Raw genomic sequence first — 19,248 nt, forward strand, 5'->3', positions numbered from 1 at the left:
CACAGTACCGAGCTAGCGTCGACTTCCAGAGCGCTGCACTGTGGGTAGCTATGAGCAGCTATCCCACAGTTCCCACAGTCTCCACCACACATTGGAATTATGGGTTGAGATCCCAATGCCTGATGGGGCAAAAACAGTGTTGTGGGTGGTTCTGGGTACATGTCATCAGGCCCCCCTCTCCCTCCCTCCATCCCTCCGTGAAAGCAACGGCAGACAATTGTTTCGCGCCTTTTTTTCCTGGGTTACCTGAGCAGATGCCATACAATGGCAAGCATGGAGCCCACTCAGCTCCATCACCATAAGTCTCCTGGGTGCTGCCGGCAGACACGGTACTGCAGTGCTACACAGCAACTCCTCATTGCCTTTTGGCAGCAGATGGTGCATTACGATTGGTAGCCATCGTCATCATATTCCTGGGTGCTCTTTTCACTGACCTCTGTGAGATCGGTCAGGGGCACCTTGGCAGACATGGGAGTGACTCAGCCAGGTCATTCCCATCTTCTGCCAAGCACCCAGGAGATGACGATGGCTAGCACTCATACTGCACCATCTTCTGGTGAGCAGCCAGGAGAGGACGATGGCTTGCTGTTGTACTGTGCCATCTGCTGCCAGCCTAAGATGTAAAAGATAAATGGATCAAAACAAGAAATTGACCCAATTTGTTTTGTGAAATCAATGGACTGTTAAACCCATGGGTTTTGAGTTCAGTCCTTGAGGGGGCCATTCTGTGTGACAGTTGTTTGTGTTTCTCCTTGATGCAAAGCCACCCCTTTAGTTGATTTTAATTCCCTGTAAGCCATGTCATCAGTTGCCCCTTCCTCCGTCAGAGCAATGGCAGACAATTGTTTCGCTCAAAACCAGGCGAGGAGGCGACAGCAGCGCGGTGACGAGAGGGACATGGTCATAGACTTCTCACAAAGTAGGGGCTGGGCAACGTGCCCTTGCAATGTGCACATCATGCTGCAAACATGCTGGCCAAACAGGAAATGAAATTCAAAAGTTCACGGGCCTTTTCCTGTGTACCTGGCCAGGGCCTCTCAGTTGAGAGCGCTGTCCAGAGCGGTCACAATGGAGCACTCTGGGATAGCTCCTGAAGGCCAGTACCATTGAATTGCGTCCACACTACCCCAAATTCGACCCTGCAAGGCCGATTTCAGCGCTAATCCCCTTGTCGGATTAAAGAGCCCTTTAAGTCAAAAAAAAGGGCTTTGTTGTGTGGACGGGTCCAGGGTTAAATCGAGGTAACGCTGCTAACTTCGACCTATAGTCGTAGTGTAGACCAGGCCTTGGGGCAGGTCACTGTCAATCCAGTGAGGGCTGGGCAGTTGGACCAGGTCTAAGAGCTGCTGGTGTATTACTGATCCTGCACTTCTTACTCGGGCAAAGCTCCCAATGACGGCGGTGGAATTTGTCCTGAGGGAGGAGGGCAGGATCAGTCCCTTCTCACTGCTCCAGCCCATGTGGGTTCTGCGCCTCTAGAAGCCAAGGGTTGAATTTGCCCCCGGTGTCTCACGGAGCCGGCGATTGGTTGGTCGGTGCCGTGGTTGATGCCTCGGAGACGCATGTGGAGAGAGGCTGAGTGATGGCTCTTCTCCCCCGGGCAGTGTCCCAGATGGTCGCTCAGGAGTACAGCGAGACCATGCAGCAGCTGGAGCTGGAGCAGGACCTGAGGCAGCACGCGGAGACCTTTGCCCACAAGGTACAGAATGGGGCGGGGGCAGCGATATCCTGTGCAGGGGCTGCTGCGAGGACTGAAGAGGGAGAGGAGGAAGGTGTGGGGGGTGGGAGGAAAGGAGAACACCCCTTGGATCCTACACCCCGCTCTGCTGATGCCCCTCAGTCCTGTCCTGCAGCACCCCTGCTGTCTCGGTCCTAGGCTCACCTCCTCAACCTCCATCCCCAGCGGGGCTGATCCCCCTCAGTCCTGTCCTGCAGCCCTCCTGCTACCTCGGTCCTAGGCTCACCTCCTCAACCTCCATCCCCAGCGGGGCTCATGCCCCTCAGTCCTGTCCTGCAGCCCCCTGCTATCCCAGCCCTGGGCTCCACTCCCTGCTCAAGCTGGCCTAGTGGGGCTGACGGAGACAGGCCCCGGCTCTCTTGCCTGGAGCCAAGCTGGCTGGGCGGGACTGACAGAGACAGCCCCGGTTCCCTGCCCCACAGCCAGGCTGACCGGGCAGGGCTGACGGAGACAGGCCCCGGCTCTCTCGCCTGGAGCCAAGCTGGCCGGGCCGGACTGACAGAGACAGCCCCGGTTCCCTGCCCCACAGCCAGGCTGGCCCGGCAGGGCTGACGGAGACAGGCCTTGTCTCTCTCGCCTGGAGCCAAGCTGGCCGGGCCGGACTGACAGAGACAGCCCCGGTTCCCTGCCCCACAGCCAGGCTGGCCCGGCAGGGCTGACGGAGACAGGCCTTGTCTCTCTCGCCTGGAGCCAAGCTGGCCGGGCGGGACTGACAGAGACAGCCCCGGTTCCCTGCCCCACAGCCAGGCTGGCCCGGCAGGGCTGACGGAGACAGGCCTTGTCTCTCTCGCCTGGAGCCAAGCTGGCCGGGCGGGACTGACAGAGACAGCCCCGGTTCCCTGCCCCACAGCCGGGCTGGCCCAGAAGGGCTGACGGAGACAGGCCCCGGCTCTCTCGCCTGGAGCCAAGCTGGCCGGGCGGGACTGACAGAGATAGCCCCGGTTCCCTGCCCCATAGCCGGGCTGGCCGGACAGGGCTAACGGAGATAGGCCTCGACTCCCTGCCCTAGGGCTAACAGGAGTAAAAGTACAAATTCCTGCCTCTCCAAGTGCCTGGCCCAGTGTGCACTGAAGTTAGCGGAAGCCTCCTATTGCCTGGAATGGGCCGCGGGGCCCAGCACCTTCCACGCGTTCCTCTCCAAGTGCTGCCCAAAGGAAGCACCTTACAGATGCAGAGCGAGCCCCGGAGAGGAGAAGAGACTTGCCCAGGGTCACCTGGCTGGTCAGTGGCAAAGCCGGGAACGGCGCCTGGTGACTGCTCCGTTCCAAACGCAGCAGAGTCACCTCACGTGCTGTGACGCCAGACGCCCCTGGGCGGCAGAGCTGGGAGGGGCCGTGGGAACAGCAGCGTCGATGCAGGCGTTGAAGGACGGCTGGGTCACTCTGCCAGCGGGCTGAGTTCAACGGCGGATACGGTACCCACGAGCCCTTGACTGAACCCACCCCAATCTCTTGGGCGCAGATGCTGGTGAAGCAGAAGGAAGCCAACAGGCAGAGCATGATCCTGCTCCAGAATGTGGGCCCCAACGCCCAGCTGCTCCAGGCCCTGAACGAGGTGGCCAGCCTGACTGGGATGCTGGAGGAAGCCAAGCGGGAGCACCAGAAAAAGGTTAGAGACTGTCTCGGTAACCAGGGACAGCCTGGGCTAACCCCGGCATTCTCCTGGATCATCAACTCCCTCCCCACCTGCGCCCCGTATCTGCTTACTGAGCTGTGGGGCTCCCCATGGCCCCTCTCTATAGAGCAGCAGAGACCTTTGTATGGGCCCGTGACACCCAGCTGCTTGCTGCTCCATAGTGGTGGTGCCATAGAGGGGGGTGTCTGGCCGTGAGCTGCCCCCTCCCTGGAGACCCCAGTTGCTCTCTGAAAGGCCTAGGCCTTCTTGGGTGCTGGCTGGTGAGTCTTGCCCACATGCTCAGGGTTTAGCTGATCGCCATATTTGGGGTCGGGAAGGAATTTTCCTCCAGGGCGGATTGGCAGGGGCCCTGGAGGTTTTTCGCCTTCCCCTGCAGCGTGGGGCACGGGTCGCTTGCTGGTGGATTCTCTGCAGCTTGAGGTCTTCAGACCAATTTTGAGGATTTCAATAACTCAGTCCTGGGTTAGGGGTTGTTATAGAAGTGGATGGGTAGGGTTCTGTGGCCTGCCTTGTGCAGGTCAGACTAGATGATCATATTGGTCCCTTCTGACCTATGAGCCTATGAGTCTATGAGGAGTATCCCGCTGCAGCTTGGGAGGTCCCGACACCCAGGAGTAGGGCTGCTTGTCAGCCCCTCCCTCTTCCCTTCTGGAGCCCTGTGGCTCCCAGGGCAGGGGTCAGGGCTAGCTGCACCTCAAACCCTTCTCTCTGAGTGCTCCCCCCACCTCCCAGGGTCAGGCCCCAGGCTGCCACCTGCCCCAGGGTGGAGTCCTGCCCTTCTCCCACTCTCAGGCCGAGTCCCTTGGCTCCAGCCCTGTGTGACCCCGTGACTGCCCAGCAGGTCCCAGAGGATCTGGCCCTGGGAGTCTGCCCTTCGGAGCTGCCACCAGCAGGGACTACGGAGACCCAACAGCCTGTTCCCCCAAGTGCTGCTGAATGGACACAGCTCAGCAGAAGGGTCAGCCCACGTCTCTGTCACCCAGAGACGGGGGGTGGGGGGGTCTGCACTGCACTGTGAATCCAGGTCTGGGGGACCCGGGCTTGTGACTTGGCATTGCTGAGCGTCCACGCTGCATTGTAAACCTGGGTATGCTGTGGCCGGAGCCAGACTTCACAGCCGTGCTAACTCATCCACACTGCACTGCGCGCGCCTCCTGACTCAGGTCTGCAAAAGGCCCTGCAAAATGACAGGGCCTGGATCCGAGTCACAGCAGCCAACAGGATCTGGGCTCTGACCCACCCACCCCAGCAAGGTCCTAGGAGGAGGGTCCTGGGTGCTCGCTGACCCAAATCAGACCGAGGTGTGTGTGGACAGAAGCAGGGCTTGGGCCCAAACCTGAGTCAGAGCCCGGCTTAGTGTGCAACATAGACACACACAGGGAGGCCTAGCTTATCCCAGACGCTCTCAGCTATGGGCATTGGGGTTCAGCCTGCTCCGCAGGAGTCCCTGCCTCCCCCTCTGCCATGATGTCTGGAGACTGGCTGTTTATCCCCCACATCCCGTAAAGTTCTTGGCTCCAGTCTTTCCCACTCAGATCCTCCCTGGGCCAAGCCAGACTCTCAAGCTCAGCCTGGTCGCAGGGAAAACTGCCAAGCTAATGACGCTGGAGTGGTCCCTTATGTCCTGCTCAATGGGGCAATCCAGGCTAAGAGCCCCACTCCTGCATATGCTCAGGTCACCCCTGCTTGGCTGCCCCCTCCCTGTGTGGTCCTAGAACAAACCACACAGATAGATGGAACGTGTAATATTGTATGTTCCAGGCAACCCCATGGGTGTCCTGAGTGACCTCTCGCCAAGCAGCCAGGCCATGGCCACAGGCACATGCCCTGGTGCTGGTGTGGCTCCCTGGGGGGGTGGCAGGGAGAACAGCGGGTCTCTCAGGTGGATGACTGGGGGACTCCTGGACTGGGACAAGGCCAGCTCTTCCCAACCCTCCTGCCCCCTGCACTCCTCTTCTCTTCTGCCCTCAGGTGAAGGGTCTGGAAGAGCAGCTAGAGGGGAGCCAGGAGGAGCTGGGCACCGTGCGAGCAGACCTGGCTGCAGCCGAAGCAGAGAAGCTGCAGCTGGGGGAGAAGCTGCACCAGGCAGAGGAGAGGAACATGGTGTTGGAAAGGAAAGGTACATGCTCTCCTCACTGCTCCTGTGCTGGCCCCTCCACCTGGCGATTAGCATCCAGCCCCCCCTCGCTCCCTGCTGGGATCTGACGGACACTCCTGGCGAGGGGGCTGGCTGTACAAGAGCCATCCATGCCGAGGGTCTCTCCATCCTCTCGTGAGTGGGCCTGGTGTTACAGGGGACGTTACAGCTGCTGGACTCCAGCGATGCAGTTCAGAACCTCAGACCCTCCCCTGGCCTCCTCGTCTAAGGCTGTGCAGAGCCCCAGAGATGGGGCTTCAGCCCCTTGTGCGGACGAGACCCCAGCACTGGAGCTGGATTTCAAACCTCTCCAGGCTTTAGGGGCATGCGGATCCGATTGCAGGGGGTGACTTGGGCTGATCTCTTTCTTAGCTCGACCCCCCCACAGCCTCCCCTCCCGTCCCCTCCCATCGCCCAGCCCTGCTTCCCCTGCCCCTGCTATTCCATGGCCCCCCACCTCCCTTCTCATGTACAGTCGCGTCAGCTCCGTCCAGCCCTCACTCTCGGCCCCGAACAGATGTGGTGTATTTTTTAATGCAAATTAGCAGCTGGGAAGAGAACGGAGGAGCCATCATCGTGTGACCAGCCAGCTGTCCAAGGCCGGTTCTCCACAGGCCAGCATCTCGGCGAGGGGGGAGACATAAGAACAGCCTATTGGGTCAGACCACTGGGCCATCTAGCCCAGGATCTGTGGCCCCACCACGTGCTGACCGTATTCCTACCTGCATTCCCTTTCAGTGGCGGTGCTAGAAGAGAAATTGGAGAGGGCTGAAGCCCCGCCTTCTGAACCCGCTTCGCCAGAAGTGGCTCCTCCCCCACCCCCACCACCCCCACCTCCTCTGCCACTGCCAGCATCTTCCGCCCCCATGGAGTAAGTACCACCCACACCCAGACCTTCCCCTACAGAGACCGCTGGCCCTAAGGGAGTCGTTCCTCTAGCGGGGTTTCAGCAGCTGGCTGTCAGTCAGAGCCCAGCCACTTGGGGGGGACATGGCACACGCCTAGTCCATGCATGGCGTATGCCTGTGCCAGTGTTTTCTGCAAACCTTTCTCTACTCAGGACCCATCGGTAACCCTGGATGGCTTTTCGGGAGCCATTCGATAGCTTTAGTGCAAAAGCCACCTGGGTTAGTAACTGCGTCTTACCCATGATATACAGCATACGGGTTAATGTAAAGTGCTAATAAGTACCCCTGGCCTCCCATAGCCGCGGCTCCTGTCCTGCAAGACTCCCCACTCCAGGCCATGCGACCGCCTGGCGCTGCGGGTTTGGTCCAGCCCCCCGCCGAGGACCAGCCAGAGTGGCATTGCAGCCCAGCGCATGGGGCCGCGGCGCCACTTGCTCCGGTTTGGCCCGGCCAGCCTGCATCACCATGACAGGGGGGCGTCTGGGCCAAACCTGAGCTGTGCTGCAACCTCATGCTCTGGGTCGCAACACCCAGAGCGGGCAGGGGAGCCCAGCCAGCCCATTGGAGCCACAGGAGCTGCCTCTGCAGGGTGAAGACAAGGCAGGCTCTGCAACACACTCCTGGGGTCCCCAGACAGGGCCCACCCCCCTTCTTTGACACATTCTGGCAACCCAATTTTGAGTCACGAGCCATGGGGTGAGAAACCTTGCTGTGAATGCCTCAGGGATAAATGGGGAGCCCAGGGGGATAAGGAATTGTACAGCCTCTTACCTTCATGCTGCCTGGCTCCGTCAGGTCAGCAGCCACTGGAAGTTCTGATGTTAGGTGGCTTGTGTGAAACAAGTTTGCTGGGTCTCAGCTCAGTTACTCTCTACGTGGGTAGTCAAGGGTAGACTGGACCACAGAGATGGGTCTCCCCCTTGGTTGATTAGGGACCCCAGCCCCCTTGTACATAGGCAAGTGGGGGAGCCTGCCCTGCTACAGATTGCTGGGGCGGGAGGGGTCTTCCTCTAGGGCTGTAACCAGCACTAAATGCAATTTACATCTGCCCCCAGCCCTATCTACTGCTCTCCCAGCCTCGGGTCCCACACAGCTTCCCTGTACATTCACGCTTCTCCCCTGCACAATTCTGTGCCTGCCGACAGGGGAGACATGGAGTTACTGGGTGGGGGGACAAAGGGCATACGGAGTCCTGGCAGGGGCATTGACTGTCTGGGGGTGGAGTGCAGAGATCCAGGCCAAGGGGAGCATTGTGGGCACTCTAGGGAGCTGGGGGGCATGGAAGGCTGGAGGGCTGGAAGAGGATGGTGGGATGGAGGGCTCTCTCGGGGCATCAGAGGATGTGGGGGTCTTGCCAAGGGGCAGTTGTGAAGGGGCTCTGAAGGGAGCACCAGGGACATGGACTTTAGTGGGGAAAATGGGGAATATAGGTGGTGTGGGGGTCTGGACAGGTAGGGGGAGTCTGGGGCTCTGGCAGGGGGTGCCAGGGATGTGTTGAGAATGAGGGGTTCTGGCCAAGGACTGGGGCATTTGGAAAGCCTGGCATAGGTCGGGTAGGGTGTTGGGCTTCTGGTGGGTCAGTGTATCAGGGCGCAGGGCTCTGGCAGGGGATTGGTCATACTGGAGTCAGTCTGGGAGCTGTAATTGTGGGGGCCTGGGACTCCCCTCCAGCGAGCCATGGCCTATCCATCGGCTGGAAGATCCAGGGACGCGCAAATGCTCCCTTGCCTCCTCCTCCTGCAGCGCTGGGTTACTCCTAAGCACCCTCCATTGGCTTCCACTCTCCCAGCAGCCCTCCAGCACCTCCACTCCTGGGCTGCAGGAGGGGCCTGACACCCCTTAGAAACCAAGGACTGCGGCTGAGAGTCCTAGAAAACACCAGCTGGGGCCTCATCTGTGACATGCTCCCACCCGGGGGGGGGGGGGGCCATCATGTGCCAATTTCCTGTCAATTCACAGGCTTTGAACCCTGTCCTGAGTGTCAAACCCGACCTGAGCTAGGGGCCAGAAAAGAAAAACAAAATGTTGCCATCTTTGAAGTGCTATGGGACGCCCTCTGCTCTGTGGTGATGGGGCCATATAACGACCTGGACAGACAGCAGACACTAGGGTTAACTCAGTCCTTTGAGGGATTTTTCTGGAGAGACTCTCCCTCCCTGGTTCCTCTGTGTTGCTCAGGGGGCTTCAGGGAGCTGGGGGGGACATTGAGGGCTGGAGGGCTGGGAGAGGATGGTGGGGTTGGGATGGAGGCAGAGGAGCGGAGCGGGGCTGGGTGAGGCCCGAGGTGCTCTCCATGGCAACGGATTCATACTTCTCTCTTCTTTCCAGTCCTCTTTTGGTGATCAAGCAAAGGAAGGGAATGCGGCAACAGAAACCCAGTAAGCCAGCCCGGACAGCTGCTCGACCTTGACTTGAGAGGCATCCCTCGCGGCACTAACGCCGAATCCCATGGCGCTCCGCTGGCGCGGGGGCACGGCGCGCTCAAGTGTTCTCATCCCCCTGGGCACTTCTCTTGCCGCACGGAGGGGGAGGTGATGGGGGTCGAGGCAGTTTATCATCCAGGCTGCCTCTCTGGAGGGCTCCTGGACTTCAGGCTGAAACCAGCCTGCTGCTGCAGGGATACAGCGTGTCACTGGCTTGGCCCATTTCACTGGTGCTTGAGTGCTGGAGTGAATGTACTGAACAGGGCCAAGCTGGTCACAGCTGCTGAACGGGCAAGGTGGTCTAGTGGTTATGGTGCTAGCCTGAGACTGAGGTTTGATGCCCTGTGTGACCATGGCCAAGTCACTGAGGCCCAGATCCTCCAAGGTATTTAGGCGCCTCACTCTCATTGATTTTAACCATTGGGCCTTAGTCTCTTTGTGCCTCAGTTTCCCTACCTGTAATATGGGTTGTGAGAATAAGTACATTAAGATTGTGAGGTGCTCAGATACTTGGGGAGGGGCGGCAGATCATAGAATCATAGAACATCAGGGTTGGAAGGGACCTCAGGAGGTATCCAGTCCAATCCCCTGCTCAAAGCAGGACCAACCCCAACTAAATCAGATAAGTACCAGAGATAGATACAGATCCATGGGGGAACTAAACCAGTGTGGAAGGGAGCCTTCAAGTTCCCCTGCTGAAGCGCAGAGAGGCTACCAGAATACACAGCTATACACAGGGGCAGCTCTAGGCATTTTGCCGCCCCAAGCACAGCAGGCAGGCTGCCTTCGGCGGCGTGCCTGCGGAGGGTCCGCTGGCCCTGCGGCTTCGTCAGGAGGTCTGCCAAAGGCGCCTGCAGGAGGTCTGCCAAAGCTGCGGGACCAGCGGATCCTCCACAGGCAAGCCACTGAAGGCAGCCTGCCTGCCACCCTCGCGCCGACCAGCAGAGCGCCCCCAGTGGCTTGCCGCTCCACGCATGCGCTTGGCGTGCTGGTGCCTGGAGCCGCTCCTGGCTATACAAGAGCGACTGGGATTGTGCTTAAAGCTCAGATCCAGGAGTTCTGCCATTGGCTTGCTGTGTGTCCTTGGCTAAGTCCCTCCCACTCTCGGCTTCCCCCAGATAAAAGAGGGCTGACAATGCCTGTGTCATTCTGAGGGAAGGTTGTGAGGCTGGTGTGTGTGACGTGCTTGGAGATCCTCAGATGAGAGACACGCTAGAAGGACAAACTGTTACATTGGAACTGCCAGAGTGGATCAGCTCTATGGCCCATCTCACTCAGGATCCTGTCTCTGACAGGCACCAGCACCAAATCTTCAGAGGAGGGTGTAAAACCCACAGTACAGATGTGGAATAATCTGCTTGCCTTCACCCCACACACTAGGTCTCATCCTGGCTCTAACTGAGATCAGCTTAAGGCCTGAAATATAACGTTTAATATCCCTTCCAACTTTGTTATCCATAGAACCAACCAGCCCCCTCTCTGACTTTTAGTAAACTCTTGACCTCAACAGCATCCTGTGGCGGTGAGTTCCACAGGTTAATTACACATTGTGTGAACAAATATTTCCTTTGCTAGTTCTGGCTGTGCCACTGCCCAGTTTCATCCAATGTCCCTTTGGTTCCTGTGTTCTTGCAATGTCATGTGGCCAGTCTGTGCCTCTCAGCAGGATCGCAGACCTCCTAGTGGGGCTCTGAACCACCTCCGTTGCTGTTGGACATAGAGCAAGATTTAAACATGGGCTCCATTTTATTTTCCTTGATCCTTCACTCTTCACATTCTTGGGATGCACTCCCCATAAACCTCCATGAAGTCATCTCATCATCCACTGTTAGAACTCTCCGTTGCCATGCTGCCTATAAAACACAGGGCAATGGCCAGGCCGCTGAAGTGTAGAGACCACTGCCCGTCGTACTGACCAGTGCTGTCTCATGGTTTCCTTGTGCTGTCTCATGGTTTCCTTGTCTGTCTCCGTCTGTTGTCTCTTGTCTTATATTTAGAATGTCGGCTCTTTGGGGCAGGCACCATCTTTTTGTTCTGTGTTTGTACAGCACCTAGCGCACCGGGGGCCTGGGTCATGACTGGGACTCCCAGGTACTGCAGAAATACAAATAATACTGAGCTTCATTCTTCCTGTGCCTGCAGGCGAACCTGCTACCGATGACGTAAAAGCTCGAGCAGTGGAGGAAATGATGGCCAGGATCAAGAGCGGGGTTGCCCTGAGACCAGCAAAGAAGGATGGGGCTGCATTGTCTCAGGTAAACAGTGGCACTGGGGTGTAGGAAGGGAGGCTTTAGTCCCTTGCATCCGGGGAGTGCAGCCCCCTGATATCAGTGGTGCTTGTAATAGCCAGTGTCATGGGGATGGCTGAGGCAGGGGAGTCAAGGAGGGGGGTATTGGGCCTCTCGCCTTGGTTCCAATCCAGCCATGGATTCACGGGGCAGTTGGCTGGCTCCGGGAGGGAAATAAAGGGATGGGACAGGGCCTTTCATCTGTAGGGCCCCAGATCCAGCCGGCCCGGGCTTGGGGAACGGGCTGTGGAACCTTTCCCCTCTGGCACACCATTCTGACTTCGGCACGGGGCGGATAGATGCCAAGGCTCTTTACCAGCTGATAACTGCCAATGTGATGTGAGGGGGTGGTTTTCCAGGGGAAGGGTGTCCATGTCACTGAATGCCAGCCCTAGCTGGCCAGCTTGTTTGGCAGCCTCAGGAGCTAGGTGAAGGACCCTGGGCCATTGGGATATGAGCACCGGGTGTGTCTGTGCTGGGGTGGGGGAAAGCAGAATCCTCTCTCAAGAGATCTCCCCTCTCAGGATCGCGCAACAGCAGCCAGCAAACGCAAGAGCACTGTGATGGAGCTGCAAGGGATCCTGGTAAGCAACTTTAGCCCTCAGCTTGCTGTGCAGAAAGGCACCGGTGCCTAGGAGAACCCTTTACATTTGCACCCAGGATGGGATAGGTGCAGAAAGCTGAGCACAGTGGGGCATGCAGGGCAGCCCCCCATCCTGCAGGAATGTGCCTTCATCAAGCTACTCCAGGACGGAGCCGTTCCCTTACTGAGTAGCAGGATGTGCATCACGCTTAAGCAGCTCCTCCTTCATCCCTCTTCCTTGCTCCTTTTTCCTCTGGGCCCTTATAATGCGCTCACTCCGTGTAGAGAGCCTGATTTTTAACTTTACTCACATGCCTTGACCCTCCTACCCCGGCTGCGCACCACAGGGCCTTGAAGCTGTGCTCTAAGTGTGTGCAAATTAGGGAGCCTTTTTTTGTTGTAAATGAACTTCCCTCCCCCCCCCCGCCTTGGAAGCTCTTGATGTGAGTTTCAATTCCCCCCTCCCCTTTTTAAAAAAATTAAATTAAAAATAAAAGTGTCTCTCCGCTTTGGAAGGTTTGATGTTTCCCCAGTACGCTGTATGAATGGATATTGAACGGCTCACGCTGGGAGGACCTGAAACATGCAGCTGTTTACTGCATGATCCCTGCCCTGTTCACGTGTTGGGAGGGGGGAAAGAAAGCAAGCTGTACAATTTTGCCATCACTTCATTTTCCTGGGTTTGGAAAATCCACAGAATCAGATTGACAGCAGAGTCCGTAGTGCCATCCACTGAGCTTTGACCTTGACCCGGGCTCCTCTTCGACAGCCTGTGAACCTGTCTCACTAGACGTACTGAGAGTTGTATGTGGGGGTGTTTTCTGGCTTGAAAGCTAATCACAGTTACCATGTGTCGCTTACCGATTTTGCAGCTGGATAATAGCCTGCTATTGCTGCGTTGGGCTACATTACAGAGTTAGCTTGACATAAGGCAGCTTATGTCAACCTAACTACGTCAGTGTCTACGCTACAGCCCTGCTCCTGCCGATGTAAGTTCCCTACTACTCCAGCATAGAACTCCACCTCGAGAAGCGGTGTAGGGCTTGTGTTGGTGTCGTTAGAGTGACGCAGTGTCTGTGTAGACTCTGCATTACTTATACCACTATTAGCTGTCTTGTCAACTTCATGGCTCCAAAATTGCTAAGAAAGCCAGCTCCCGGCTCCCCAGACAGCTGGGTCTCCACTGCAAGCCAGGCTGCCACGTGGGCTCTCCACTGGGAATCTTGCTGACCCCCGGGGTCCCAACTCCCTCCTGGGAACACAGCAGCTGACCAGCCTCCAGGGGCAGATTTCCCCACTGGAGACGAGAGGCCCCATGCGGCAGCTGGGCTCCTAGAGGGGATCTGCCTGGAGTGGAGAGCCCTGGCGCTCAGCCCCCCACACTGCCCCTCCTCAGTCAGTGGATGTGTTCCTGGTGAGGACGCGCCCCACCAGCAGGAGGTTACTGTGGACATCAGCCACCACAGCAATTAGGCTGGAAGTTGACCTAGGTCAATTTAAGATTGTAGGGTAGATATGCCCTCCCCCCCACCAACCGCAGTGGAGCGTCTCCGTCAGCTCAAGGGGTTGAGGTCTGAGCAGGGGACATTTTTTTGGTTTTGGACAAATAGTTAATTTGAAGAAAAATGTAGCTTTGGGTGACTGGAAACTATTCTCAAATGTGACATAAATAGTTTCAGCCATGCCCAAAACAGTCAGAGAAGGAAGAGGAGGTCATGCAGCCCCTCCACGCACATTTTTCTCTACAGAAAAGGATAAATGGACACAAATCAGACATTAGGAATGGCAATATACAAAAACCTGTAGGAGAGCACTTCAACCTCCCTGGCCACACTATAGCAGACCTTAAGGTGGCCATCCTGCAGCAAAAAAACTTCAGGACCAGACTTCAAAGAGAAACTGCTGAGCTCCAGTTCATCTGCAAATTTGACACCATCAGCTCAGGATTGAACAAAGACTGTGAATGGCTTGCCAACTACAGAACCAGTTTCTCCTCTCTTGGTTTTCACACCTCAACTGCTAGAAGAGGGCCTCATCCTCCATGATTGAACTGACCTCGTTATCTCTAGCTTGCTTGCTAGCATATATATACCTGCCCCTGGAAATTTCCACTACATGCATCTGAGGAAGTGGGTATTCACCCATGAAAGCTCATGCTCCAAAACGTCTGTTAGTCTATAAGGCACCACAGGACTCTTTGCTGCTTTTACATGCACATGGAGACCCAGCTTCTAACTTAGTGGTTAGCAAACTCACATGGGGCATGCAGGTTCAAATCCCCTCTCTGCCACAAACCTGAAACAGGTGTATCTGATTTGCTGAAAATTTTGCAAAATGTCAGATTCGGTTACATCCATACCAATTTTTTTTTAACTGCCACCAAACCGCAAAGCTTGTTCCTTGCCAAGCTCTAGCCCTAGGTTCAAAGCTCACTGCTGGTCCACACAGCCCTGCTGGGAAGTTCAGTCCCTCTAAGCAACTGGAGGCTCAGTCCCAGGGCATCTCTGAATGTGAACTGAGATGACTGCACACGCAGCCACTGGGTAGGTGGGAACTGTGCTTCTCAGTGGCTGAGCCATCCGCTAAGGTAAGCCGGTTTCTCTCATCAGGGCACAATGAAAAGGCCGGTCAGAAAACAGAGCTGGAGTGAACACAGCCAGAAGATCAACGCCAACCAGCTGCAGTCCATCCTGCAGAGACGGCGCAGGATGGTGGACTCCTCCACTCCCGCCCAGCCCTCGCCACTGCGGGACGAGCTCAGAAAAGAGGTGCAGAATCAAGGTGCAGTGACTCCTCCTCAGGTCTCTCAGATCCACTTCAGGAAGCCATCCTGCTGCAATACCAGGTCCCAGCATGCTCCTCCACGGCCAGAGCAACCTTCTGCTTACAGGAGCACTGCATGCTGGGAGCCGTGGTTGGGGCAGGCCACACCTTGCTATTTGAGAGATAGTTGACAGAGGCCACATTGTAGGTCTCTCTGAGTATTTCTACCCAGCAATTAAACACCCACAGCCAGCCCATGTCAGCTGGCTCAGGCTAAGGGGCTGTTTAATTACTGGAGCCCTGGCTCTGGGATCCAGGACTCCTGGGTTCTGTTTGCAGCTCTGCCACTGACTTGCTAGGCAGTCCCAGGCATGTCACTTTGCCTCTCTTTGTCCATCTATAAAATGGGATGATACTGACTAACCTTTATTTAGTGCTTGGAGATCTACTGATGCAAAATATTCTCATCAGTTCATTATTTGTTAGTTTTGTTTAAAACTGTAAGTTTCAGATGAGGGATGAGTAAAGTCCTATTTCTGTGACCAGTCTGTCATAACAGGGATGATTCAGCAGAACTAATCAGGGCAAGATATTTGAGTGGCTGCTGATTTTAGCCACTGTTGGGAGGCAGGTTTGACAGCTGTGGAATCTCAGAATACATAAGTGCTGGAACTACGAGTGCAGGGGGATGCTGCAGCACCCTCGGACTTGAAGTGGATTCCATTAAATACAGGGTTTACATTTTGGTTCAATGGCTCTCAGAACCCCACTATACAAATTGTTCCAGCCCCCTGTCAGAATAGCAGCATTCTGTGAAACACAGTCTTGTCACACAATGTCCATGTGGCTTTCTTATTTTCTAAGGTGACAGTGGAATTTGCAAAGCTATGTCCAGCCCATGCACCAAGGAGACTGTAGCTGTCGTCCAGTTAAGAGCAAGATCGGTGCACCTTCAGAAAAGCAGGCAACTGGCTCTCCTGAATGAAGCAGAGGACAAGCTGGCATAGAGAGAGACTACCTGAAAACCAGCCATCCTGTAAGAAACAGCCATGACAACCCAACTCATTGGGGCATTAGGAAAGATTGGATCTGGGATCTCCAGCACTGAAGCACAGGCACCTCCCACTTGAGCTAAAGGAGTAACTCCACTAACAGGCAGCAGTAGTAGGTGGTTATCCTCCAGGTAGACCAGCCACGCGAGGCGGGGATGCCAGACATGCTGCACAAGTGTGTTACAACAGTCATTCTCTGTGCATTTCGTTCTGGTTAGTTTCAGTATTTTCCCCAGAGGCTAGCATGTGCCTGTTACACCAAACCGTGACAGTTTCTGTGTGGTGGGAGGGCAGACAACCTCAGTAATGGGGCTGCAAAGCTCTCTGGAGTGCAAAGAGAGGGAGACCAGCTAGGGCTGTCTGCAGCACCCCAGGCTCTGGGAACATGGCAGAGAGCCCTGCCCCCAGATGCTTCCAGTCTAACCATCAGCTCCCATGGAATTCAGTGAGCGCTTTGGCACTGACTCCAGGGGGTGCAGATCAGAGGCTGTGGATATAATCCAGAATGGTGCTAAGCCCCCACATCCCCGTGATAGATGCTGGGAGATGCTGGTGCTCCTGGAGCTGGCCGTTTATTGGCTATGACCAAAAAGAGTGACCTCATAGAAAGGATGAAAGGAGGGGTCATGAGAGGACACGGATTGGTTGCTACGGCAGAAGATCGTGAGTCGAGACTGATGTTGTGGTCACTTCTCAATCGCTCCTCTTTGGTGTCTGGGGACAATGTCCAGTATGGAGGCTGCCAGCCTGGGTCCTGACCCTGTGCCCTCTGAGGGCAATGTCAAACCTCTCATGGGCTTCAGTGGGCCAGGATCTGGCCCCAGAACTTTTCTTTGGCTCTGTGTCACCCTTGAGCATTGACTAGCACATAGCAGCTCGGCAGCCTGCTATAGCCCAGCCTTTCCTTTCCCCGCCGGTTACAGACTGTCAGCTGCCATCTGGGACTCCAGGGATATCCTTGCCAGAGGCGACTGATGGTGTCCGCAGTGGGGTGGAGTCCCGGCCCTAGCAAAGTCAATGGGAATTGTGCCACTGAGGCCAGAGTTTCGTCCAGGGGAATTCAGTTGGGACTTATATTTGTGGGAGTTTGGTGAAGTTACTGTGAATAAGCTACATCTCTGAAAGGGAGGATGGGTGTGTGGGTAAGGCTCTAGCATGGGACTCTGGAGTGCTGGGCTCTAGCACTGAGTGTGCTGGTCTCTCTGTGCCTCAGTTTCCCATCCATAAAATGGTGATAATAGTCCTTCTTTTGCCTCTTTAATGGCAAGGTCTGTTTCTTATGACTTGTTGGTACAGTATAGTGTGGTCCCAATCTCCGCCTCCTGGCACTACCGCACTGCAAATGGACTCTCATGCTTTTGTTCTAATGTTCTAAACATGCCTCTCTTTCAGGTTGCACCACAAGACATTGCATGGCTGCCTGGTCTCACACCCTGCCGATGCTCCTTGCAGTACCTGCCCCACCTGTGTATCTTTCAGGCACGCAAACATTCAGATCCTGAGCACAGCCTGAGGATGCGGTTCTCCAGTCGAGCTTGTTAGCGCGAAGTGCAGCCAGATGCACAGCTTGCTCGCTTACGCATACTAGCTTGCTCTGCTTGCCTCGGTGGTAGCTGGGAGGTGCGGTCAGGAACCTTAACACTGACAACCTTCATATTGTGGTCCTAGAGTGGATTTGTCATTGGCCAGTGGAACGTGGTTTTGTTGACAGTGGTTTGTAAAGATCATCCATCCCTCCTCTTTCAAAGGCCAGACATAATTTCACACTCTTCCTGAGGACTGCTGGGCTGCACATAAAGAAGGCTGCAGCTTTCGAGCCCATTCTTTTCTAACCGAGCTGCTCTGACAAGAATAGACCAGCAGAACCCAGTCAGCTGCTGAGCTGAGCATCATGGGGGATCTGAGTGTCCTTCTAAGAAGCCCCACATTTGACATTTGAGTTCTGTACCTTTTAACTAGACAACCTGTTAGAGGAAGGGGCTAAAGAGACAGAAATTGAATTTGGATGGACTAAGCTCAGATCTCTCGGCAGTTCACACGTTGTGGGGCTTGTCAAGCTGCCTAGGGTGGCTCACGAGCCTGAGTAACCACCTCAGGGCAGACTGTGAAGAAGCAGGGCACAAACCCCAAGCTGGCTGTGAGTTCTGTGTCCACATTTCACCAACCAAGTATCACGTCTGAACTCCTCAAGGACTGTGACAGCCTTAACATGGAGTCGCAGACAGTACCCTTGGGCACTCGGGTCTGTCTTGCCACCCAGACAAGCCTGCCTTTGTGATAGAAGGTCCCTTACACCAAAAATCACAATGGTATTCAAATTACTCCCAGTCCAAAAGGACCAGTCACTTACAGCAGATCAACTGCACCTGAGATCCTATGCCAAAGACAGTGCTTGTAGCCAATCCTATAACGAATTAAAGATGTATTAACCAAGAAAAAAGAAGTGAGAGTTATTTACAAGGCTAAAGCAGATAAACATATAGACACAAACGTGTTACAATCTTAGATTCCCAAAGGTAATAGAAGCAGCTGTAATATTCAAGCTCTAAGTGTCCTTTAGGGCTATCCCAGGCCAAACAGTTGGGGATCCCCTGCTTGTGCTTAGAAATCTTCACCCGTCAGAGTTCAAGCAGTATAGAGATATGATTCCTTCTTGTCAGGGATCTTTATTCCTTTCCCTCAGACTTCAAGGGTGATGGGACAAGTGCTTGTGCATGTCTCTTCCTCATGGGTGTTGGAGGAGCAATCAACAGAGTCTTTTGTCCACTGATGTTCCACAATGGCTTGTCTGGTGTCCATGGGCCTTCTTTTGTTGGGCAGGAGATGATGCCTCTTGTGGTAAACCAGTATTTCACCCTTGGTAATGCCTCTCTACTGAGTTGGGGGGTAACAGTTTTAGAGCAAACGCATGTATAGTTACAGAACAAACACTTATATAGTGCCTTACAACATGAGGTACAGCTGTTATAAGTCAGATTAATACATGCAGCAGCCTACCAGCATTTCATAAAGTCTAAACACATTTTTTTATAAATCTAATACCTATGTTAACAATACCAACACATGGGTGTCAGACTGGTTTCAAGCTGTATATTTGTCAGTGTTCAGTGAGGCTTAGGGGCCTTGGCACAAGCTGGCATCTGGTCTGCCAGCGTCACAGAGATCTCTTGTTATACCATGAATAAAAAGGTACATTGCGAGACCTCCCTAAAGTTTTGGTGGTGGTCCCACTGTGTCCTAAACCATCATGGGCTGGAAGTCATTCCAGAGTCCTATTTCACCTTGGTCACTTCAGCCCCCTTGCCTCTCATCTCACTTTCCTGCAGACAAGAAACTCCCGCTGCTCTGCTCAAGATCTGCTCTGGGTCCCTTTCCTGGCTTCCCCATCAAGTTCACACCCCTCAGCCTCACACTCTGGAGTGGAGCTGTCACATGTCTGCTCATGAAGCAAGAACCTTCTGAAATGTTTGGCTCTTGTCTTTTCCCTCTTTCCATGGTCCCTGTACCTCCCCTTCCCTCTCATCATTCAAACAAACCCATCACCCCAGCCCCTGAAAACACACTTCTGGGAGGGCTCTGAGTGTTAGCACCCTCTAGTACAGCAAGCAGATGTATCCACCAGAAGGTAGGCTGAATCTGCTGCGTCTGGTATAGAGGAGCTCATTTTGGGCCATGAAAGACCCCTTAGTGTGTTAAGGAATGATAGAGCTTGCAATCGATC

The 19,248-nt window shown here is 55.1% G+C and overlaps 2 protein-coding genes across 3 annotated transcripts in view; both read left to right on the top strand.

Annotated features, from left to right (window-relative positions):
• The window catches only part of LOC115651976 (shootin-1-like), a 36,886-nt gene extending 30,794 nt beyond the window's left edge, over positions 1–6,092 (top strand). The window contains exons 8-11 of the mRNA XM_030563378.1: positions 1,605–1,699; positions 3,200–3,346; positions 5,345–5,492; positions 6,028–6,092. Coding sequence (XP_030419238.1) covers positions 1,605–1,699; positions 3,200–3,346; positions 5,345–5,492; positions 6,028–6,092 — 455 coding nt within the window. The remainder of the gene's footprint in view (positions 1–1,604; positions 1,700–3,199; positions 3,347–5,344; positions 5,493–6,027) is intronic.
• A 159-nt stretch (positions 6,093–6,251) lies between these two features.
• LOC115652121 (shootin-1-like) lies at positions 6,252–17,879 on the top strand. 2 transcript variants are annotated; one of them, XM_030563745.1, is made up of 7 exons: positions 6,252–6,381; positions 8,747–8,796; positions 10,984–11,096; positions 11,654–11,713; positions 14,322–14,493; positions 15,340–15,511; positions 16,920–17,879. In XM_030563745.1, the coding sequence occupies exons 1-6, from the start codon at positions 6,377–6,379 to the stop codon at positions 15,480–15,482; spliced, it is 543 nt and encodes a 180-aa protein (XP_030419605.1). In that variant the 5' UTR covers positions 6,252–6,376; the 3' UTR covers positions 15,483–15,511; positions 16,920–17,879. The 2 variants fall into 2 exon arrangements, with proteins under 2 accessions (XP_030419605.1, XP_030419606.1); XM_030563746.1 differs by lacking the exon at positions 16,920–17,879 and having other exon boundaries at positions 14,322–14,480; positions 15,340–15,483.
• Positions 17,880–19,248: the final 1,369 nt, after the last annotated feature.

The sequence above is a fragment of the Gopherus evgoodei genome, chromosome 5 (assembly GCF_007399415.2).
Source record: "Gopherus evgoodei ecotype Sinaloan lineage chromosome 5, rGopEvg1_v1.p, whole genome shotgun sequence".
In the NCBI taxonomy this organism is placed as follows: domain Eukaryota; kingdom Metazoa; phylum Chordata; order Testudines; family Testudinidae; genus Gopherus; species Gopherus evgoodei.